Source organism: Beta vulgaris, chromosome 1 (assembly GCF_026745355.1).
Source record: "Beta vulgaris subsp. vulgaris cultivar EL10 chromosome 1, EL10.2, whole genome shotgun sequence".
Classification (NCBI taxonomy): Eukaryota; Viridiplantae; Streptophyta; class Magnoliopsida; order Caryophyllales; family Amaranthaceae; genus Beta; species Beta vulgaris.
This window is the reverse complement of record NC_079202.1, coordinates 41,426,473-41,434,553: the sequence shown is the minus strand read 5'-3', so window position 1 is coordinate 41,434,553 and position 8,081 is coordinate 41,426,473. Positions and strand designations below refer to the sequence as shown.

Below are 8,081 nucleotides of genomic sequence, written 5' to 3'. Positions count from 1 at the left end.
GTCCCACATTGGAGGAAGAGGAGAGATTGTTACACTTTATAAGGTAGAGGAGTCACTCCCACCAATTGATTTTAGTATGAAACCTCCTTTGGGCTTATAAAGTGGACCAAATATCTCCTCCTCCTTATTCGGGTCACCCAGCCCCATTTCGTATTGTTTCTAAATTTAACAATGATGAAGGCAAAAATTAAAATTAAAAATTAAATCTCGATTGAGGGTTTAGGATAGGTTGGATCACAGGGAGTATATGTAGTGCTATTAACATTGAGAGGGAGTGAGTATATATTGAGAATATAGTAACATTGGGTGGAAAATAATTGCTTATAAGTGTGTGTTTTAAGTACAACAGTTCAATCTTACAAAAGGAACGAGGACATTAATCTTGACTCATGTCTTAGTCAAGGGGGCTTGAATAGAGAGTGGCAACTAAAATTTTGTCTAACTGTAGTGTACTTCTAAGGTTGAAAGAAATAAAATACATCCGATAATTATTCGACCAGTGTTATCATGGGTTTGAGTATGATGTGCATTTGTGATAATATAATTTACTACCAATATTAATGAAGTAAATACTCAACTTAAAGCTAAAAAAAATCTGGTAGCAATAAAGTACTTTATTTACTTTCATATAATCAGAAGAAAGTTATATATATATCAACTCAAAAGCTAAGCTTCACGATTATAACTCGTGAGACGTGAGCTTTAACGCCCTGATAGAAATTACAGGATACAATCCTCAAATGCATGCGTTCGAACGATAGTAAACAAGTGAATATAAGTAGATATCAAAGTCATATATTTGGTAATCCATAATTTGATAAATTTAAATTATACAATCAAACTTTAGGAGTGAAGTTCTTGAACTTTGATTCAACCTCATACCAAGACTCCAAGCTAATCATATCATTGAATTCATTGAATGTAACCATTTGATCAAAATCATCCCTAGTAGTTCCCTTCTCCTTAAGAGTCCTCAAGATACCCATCAAAGCCTTGGTTGTAGCATAGAGTGTTGAGAGTGAATGAGCAATCAAGTGAAAACCCATTTCTTGAAATTCAGCTGGTGTGTGCAATGGAGTCTTTCCACCTTCAATCATGTTTGCAATTCTCAAACCTTTAACACCTTTAACAACCTCATTCAACTCATCAATGTTGGCAGGTGCCTCAACAAAGGTGGCATCAGCACCAGCCTATAGGTAGAAGTTAGAACACGTATTAATAATAACATCATAATGCATAATCGAAAATTTCTGAACAATTACATGCTCTCAATCTCAACCAAATTGGTGCATCTATTTAAAAACAGATCGAAATCCGATCATAGTTGATACCTCCTTATAAAGGTTTGCACGTTTGATAGCTTCTTGAAGACCATGGGGTGCTCGTGCATCGGTTCTTGCTACTAGGAAAAAATCATCATCTCCAATGGCTTCTCTTGCAGCTGCTATTTTGAGTGCATGTTCCTCTGCTGGGACAACCTGCTCACAACATAGATAATAGAATAAAAACTTCGTTAATTGTTGTCGTTTATTTGTTTTCATATATCTTGAATAAAAGAAAATTTATACTAGTAGCAAATGTATATCGAAACTGGGAGGTGATTTAGAATTTACCATCTTGCCCCGCATATGACCTAGGGATCAAGGCACAATAAAATGAATTAATATTGATTTTGAGTACCAAATTGGCAATAAATCATGTCATCATAACATCATTTGTGTTTTAACTCATGAGATCTGACAAAATAGGGAAAATGTTGATAATTACCACACTTCTTTGGCCAAACTTGATCCTGACAAAAGAAAAATTCACTCAGCACAATGTTCAGATAAATACACATAACCATTATTTTTTTGAGATAGTAGAGGAAATAAAATTATGAAAGCCTTTTCTGAAATCTGAAGGAACTTCTCACTACAAAGCTTTTTCTAATTATGTTTTAATTCGGAGTTTATACACTTTTAAGGTTATTGATAGGACTACAACTGCATGTTTATAAGGATTATTGTTCCCTAAGTTGGAGAACTATTTACCTCTAAAAAGACGCCCTTAGCACCCGCCGCAATCAAGTCTTTGATGAATCTTTGTACGTTTAGAGGACCGCCACCACCAGTGTCTTCACCCAAAAAAATAGAACCCTTCTATATAAGTTACCTTGAAAACCATTTGATCAACGAATGATGAAACACTATTTTGTTACCTCCATCAACAATGACACACAAATTTGGAGAAGCCGCTGTTATTCTACTAGTAACCTGTGTAACTTCAGTAGTCCTGTATCATAAAACCGTCATATAACTTTTGAGATATAGTGACATTGTTCTTTCTAATCCACACAATTTGATTTTAACTTCATCTTTCATCATCATAATTTGACTTAACTATAAAAATTCATGGGAAATTACATAATTTGACTTAACTATTCTGTTACATACCCATAAATCAATGAGCAGTACATCTCACATGTACACTGCCGATAATGAATAGTAGGTGATAGCTTTGTGGTTTTGGTATCATCTCCGATCCCAGAGATCATGTGATCGAGTCTCACCCCTTAAAAGGAGAAACCTCAATATCCCCTTCCTTGTAAAGATCGACATCTTATCTTTTACAGAAAAATGTACACTACCGGTAATTTACACCCGTTGAGATAAAAATACTCACGAAAAAGTTTTACCGGTACCCTTATGAGTTATGGCTTATAACATGCTAAGTTCGTAAATTGTAACAAGGCTATTAGAGTCTTTTAAATGCCTTTAGTAATTTCTAATGCTCATATTATTAGATGCTATTTACCTGTAAAGGCAACTATAAAATTATAAATATTCATATTTTGAAGATATGTATTAAAGGATTCTAACAAGATATTACATACCGATATAGTTTTTTTTTTCTTCTTATATGCATATAAATTACTAGTGATAGATAAAGTGGATCAATAAATATGTAAATAGTGCGAAAATATAAGCGGATTAAGTTTTATTAATACTCATGAACTAATTAGCCAGTAGCCACCCTAGCACCCCCTGTCGTCTCAGTCATTTGATAGATTGTTGTTATAAGAGGTGCTTGGATTATATTGGTGCATATTAATTCTTAGGTTGTCATGTTATATGTGACCACAATGAATGTACTCCCTTTGTTTTCAAAAAAAATTCTTTCTAACGAATTTTCTGTCACAAAAAGATTTCAAATAACAACAAAGGAAAATAAAGAGAGGAGTTATTTAGAATAATTTCAAAATTATAATAAAATGTGGCTTTATTTCAAAACCAACATAGATGTATTACATATGTTATTTTTTTTGATAAACTAATGAACATTTCCCAACATAGATATACATATGTTATTTTTTAAAGAAGGATAATCTCTGGGTCAGGTGGGTGCATGAGCTGTATGTAAAAGAAGATAACTGGTGGGAGTACAAACATCCTCAGCAATGCAGTTGGTATTGGAAAATGATATGTCAGGTGAAAGATCAACTCAAGGTGAATTTTTCTTTGCAGCAGATATTGAATATGGGGGCTATTCAATAAAAAGAAGTTTACAAAAGGCAGATGAATATGCAGCAAAATGTGAGCTGGTATGGTGCTATCTGGGGTAGACTGAATATACCAAAGCAAGATTTCTATGCTGGTTAGTAATGCTAAACAGATTGAACACAGCAGATAGATTATCCAAGGTGGGTGTGATAGATGAGGCTAATTGCCTACTGTGTGGTTTATCTGAAGAGACACACTGCCATTTGTTTTTCCAGTGCTATTTCAGCAAAGCAGTTTTAAGGAAAGTCTTTCAATGGTTGCAAATGCAGCTCCCTGACATATCAGTACAGAGTATGATTGACAGGATAAACTCAAATGGTGAATCACGTTTCAGAAGACAAGTTAAGATTGCCATCATTTGTGCTTCAGTGTATCAAGTATGGTGGGCTAGGAATGATGCGCTGTGGAATAGTAAACTAGATATTGTGGAGAAACATGTGTATAGAATTAAACATACATGTATAGATAGAATCTATAGTGTGTTGCCAAAGAAAACAACTATGAGAGATAGAATGTGGTTAAGGGAGCTCTCTCTTACAATGTAATCTTCCTGTTTTTCCTTCCTAAAGGTTTGGGAGTCCAACCTAGTTGGTTTGCCTCCTTTAGGTTTGGTTGGTTGTAATTGGAATGTTCTTAATCAATATACTCACTTAATTAGCAAAAAAAAAAAAAAAAAAAAAAAAAAAGATATACATATGTTTTATAGAAGATGAAGGCCTAGCAACATAGATATACAAAGGTTAATGTACGATGAATGTACATACCGGTTTATTTAATTTTTATGCTAAAGAGAATTAATATATAAGAAGAGGATAAACGGGAGATCCTTTTTGTAAAGGATGAGATTTGAACCTCATATAATAAGTTTGAAAGGAGAGCCTCACAACTATTAGTTCAACTTTAATTATTGGGTGTGTACACCAATATAAATAGTAGAATGGGTGCAAATGTTAAAATTGTTAGTGGTTTGGTACTAAACTATTTAGGATAGTAGCAATTTCTTATATTAAGAAGGTTAGATTCATACCTCTACTCATCACATTTTTAACTAATTACTATGCACTTTCTTGTTTCAACTTTCAACTAAGTTTTGTTTCCTCCTAGTCCTTGGCTAAGATTAGTTGGGTTTCCCTTACTAGAGCTAATCACGGATTCTGAAAAGGTAAAGTGGGCCCATTCACCGATAAAATTTGACATAAAGCCCGACTTGAAAGTGTATTTAGACTCAGACCCATTTCTATAAGTAGGGGAGTACATTTAACCTATAAAGTTCTTTTATTCCTTGTAACTTTTGAAGTGAGTTTACACCTGTCTCCATGAAAAATGAAAAAGGTTAAAATTTCCAGACTTCACAAAAATACATAAAAGTCTTAAGCATGCGCATAAATATACATTACTCTTTCCTACTGAAGAAATCTATGACTCTTTCCTACGGAAGTAGAGTATTATGTGGATTTCAGATAATATACTTGGTAAGGTCCTAAATGGCGATAATCGATATCCCCCATCAAACATATTTTTCTGTACAAAAACATCAATGATTCACATGATGAGTTTTTTTTTTTTTCAAAGAGGAGCAAGTATTCAGAATATAATTCGTATATTCTTCAATCTTCAGTATAATAATTATTTTAGGCTCATCAGCTCCTATAGTAAATACTTCATCCGTTTTAGATAAGTGTTACATTCATTTTTTTAAATTAAACCCCAATACATTTCTTTCATGATTAATATCCTAAATTGCGAACAAGTAAGAATTATAAAAAGTCGATATTTTGAATATATAAATTGAGACGAATCTAACAAGATACTACTCGAATATGTTTTTCTTTATATAATAGCGAGAAAAGAAAATTATAAATTAGTTAATGATTAATGCTGATTCACTAAATTTTACATTTATTTGGAAACATAAGAAGTATGAATAGGAGAAAGAAAAAAACAGCAAGGGAGAGATAGTCTGTCTTCCATCATTGTCTAATACTTTAAAGCATGACTTTTTTCACCTATAAAGATATAAAGTTACTCACCTTTTTACTAACATCCAACGCAACGTAAGGTGTTGAAAAATTAAGTTCGATCCTATATGATAATAAATACGAAAATTAATGTGCTTCTTGTGTATTTAAATCTCGGTACTACAATGCTTATATGATTACACGAAAATTAATGTGCTTCTTTTGCCACTGTTTATTTTTTTTTACACTAAGAAATTAAAAGTTTATGTAATGACGTGATAAGTAAATTTTTTTGATTACACGAAGGTATGTAATAAGAGTGTTAAAAATGTATATACTTGCTTAAGTCTTCTTCATAGTCAAGTATATTTATTATAGATTTCACCATATTATATTTCAAACATTAAACAATAAAGTAATAGTGTATTGATGGTTAAACTCTTATTTTTCATTTCAAATGTGACGTGTTCGAGACCTTGCAATTACATATTTGTATAGATTTTAAGATCACCTCACTTTTTGCCTTGAAATGGTCACTATAATTATAAAGTTAAAAGAGTAACTTTATAAATTGGTCACTTTAGGATAAGAGTTCACCTTTTACCTTAAAAGGATTACTTATAGTAGAATTGACTCTTTTAGATCAAAAAGTTAATTACCCTATCTTACAACAAATTTTAATTAACTAGAATTTTTTGCATAATATACGTGCGTGTCATATTAATGTTTTTTTTTTCTTCTGATAAGTAAGTATATTAAGCACAACTTGATGCAACCTAAAGCAATGAGAACCATTGCTAACAATCACAACTATACATCACTATACATCCCATTATTAAGCATCTAGCCACTGTGTACTCTTACCGTCATTCTCCTGGGCAGCCTATATTTCACTCTTTGCTTCACAACATATTTAATATCATGTACAACTCTATTCACAGTGTTTATCTGTATATTTCAAAGTGTACCGTTTTCTTTTTTTCAATCAGTTATTCAAAAATTGGAAGAATTTATCTGTATATTTCAAAAATTGAATAGATATTTACAGTATTTATCTGTATATTTCAAAAATTGAATAGATATTTATAATTATTTATAATATGTTTCTTAAATATTTCGTAGGTTTTTTAGTTATTTGTTGGTCATTATTCAAATATAGTATTGATATAAGGAATTATGAAGCAAGAGAAAGTTTGTGCTCAAATAAAATGGAATATATTGTGTATCATGTTTAATCATTAAATATTTATAAAGTGGAAGAATTTGATTTATATAATAGAGATAATCGAATAATAATCAACATTTAAGTTTAAAATATTATTAGTATAATTATGAATATGAAAATAAAATTCTTATTTTTTTTTCTAATTGTGTCAATCAAGTTATATTGTCAATTTAATTTTGGATTAGAGTATTTCACACATATGTAAGAAGAGGAATCATTCTACTTAATTTAATATTCAATTGGAATTTCAATTTCAATTTCATTGTTAACATGTTCATTATATATGACAAGTATGAAGACGAAAAAATTATTTAATATTCATGATAAAGGTAATATCAGATTTTTTATAAGGGGAACGCCATGTTCACCACTTCACTTATATAATAAAGATAATAGTTAAGATAGTTTATATGAGATTTTGTATCAAAACCCTTGTGTCAATCATATCATAATTAAACTACTACTTCACCAATTATAATCAAATGCAACATTTGCTTTCTGATTTTTAAGATATTCACCGCTTGCTTTAAATAATGTTATAACTTTTTGTTGAACATCCTGAATTAGGACAAGAAGTCAAAAATTTCGAACAGGGAAAGTATTATATTCCAATCAATGAAAATGTAGAAAATGCATGTAAAGTCATAGTACCAAGGTAATTTCAACTGCTACTAATTCCGCGTGATAAAACATCTACTAAACCTTGTACTATTACTATACGTATGTGGCATGTATATGCTCAGTCAATTTGTGTCCATTAATCAACTAACTTAACGACACCATGCTCAACAATTCATTAATTAATTACAATGAGGAATTAACAAAGTACAATCAAGAACAAAGGGAAAGATTGTACATACGTGAGCAAGCCAAAGTCAGGTAAGCCAAGGAGAGCAGCGGAAACACCAAAGCCAGATACAAAGCAGGCCTTAAACCCCGTCTTTGCCGCAATTGCTGCAGAGAAAGCGTCTTGGACACCCGGCATCAACACCGCGCCTTCCTCCGCTATCAGACGGTGCATCGTCGTCTTCCCCACCGCCACATTATTAGCCTCAATAGACCCCATTTTTAGAGTAAGTAGCTTGCTTTGTTGGTGTTATATTTGTTGTAGTGTTTTTAGTTGGATTATATTTTGTTGTTCTCATTTCTAGTATTTATACTAGTAGCAGTAGACTGGCTACTAACACTTGGTAATGATCCTAGTAACATAGTACAGAGAATAAGTGTAGGTGGAAATTTCGCGGGGTCCTTTCTTGTACTTTGAACAAGTGGAAATTTCGTGCTTTGTATTTTTGTTTTGTGAGATAGAGATTAGAGTCTGACAATATAATGGAGAAGCTATTGAAGGGTCCCTCC

The 8,081-nt window shown here is 31.9% G+C and overlaps 1 protein-coding gene across 2 annotated transcripts; it reads right to left on the bottom strand.

The window, feature by feature from the left end:
• Positions 1 to 596: 596 nt before the first annotated feature.
• Positions 597 to 7,867, bottom strand: LOC104905914 (petal death protein). Of its 2 annotated transcripts, none has more exons than XM_010694572.4 (7): positions 7,586 to 7,867; positions 2,201 to 2,274; positions 2,034 to 2,116; positions 1,768 to 1,792; positions 1,614 to 1,633; positions 1,332 to 1,478; positions 597 to 1,190 (listed from the first exon to the last, which is right to left on the bottom strand). In XM_010694572.4, exons 1-7 carry the CDS (start codon positions 7,789 to 7,791, stop codon positions 837 to 839), a joined length of 909 nt encoding a protein of 302 aa, XP_010692874.2. In that variant the 5' UTR covers positions 7,792 to 7,867; the 3' UTR covers positions 597 to 836. The 2 variants fall into 2 exon arrangements, with proteins under 2 accessions (XP_010692874.2, XP_057249465.1); XM_057393482.1 differs by lacking the exon at positions 7,586 to 7,867 and adding an exon at positions 2,436 to 2,557.
• Positions 7,868 to 8,081: the final 214 nt, after the last annotated feature.

What these genes read in the sequence shown, in the direction of transcription:
- LOC104905914 (XM_010694572.4), bottom strand. Translation starts at nt 7,791, where the DNA reads ATGGGGTCTATTGAGGCTAATAATGTGGCGGTGGGGAAGACGACGATG. An exon ending in CCTGACTTTGGCTTGCTCAC is followed by an intron (nt 2,275 to 7,585) that starts GTATGTACAATC and finishes TTTATGATACAG; the next exon opens with GACTACTGAAGTTACACAGG. An exon ending in GTCATATGCGGGGCAAGATG is followed by an intron (nt 1,479 to 1,613) that starts GTAAATTCTAAA and finishes TGTTGTGAGCAG; the next exon opens with GTTGTCCCAGCAGAGGAACA.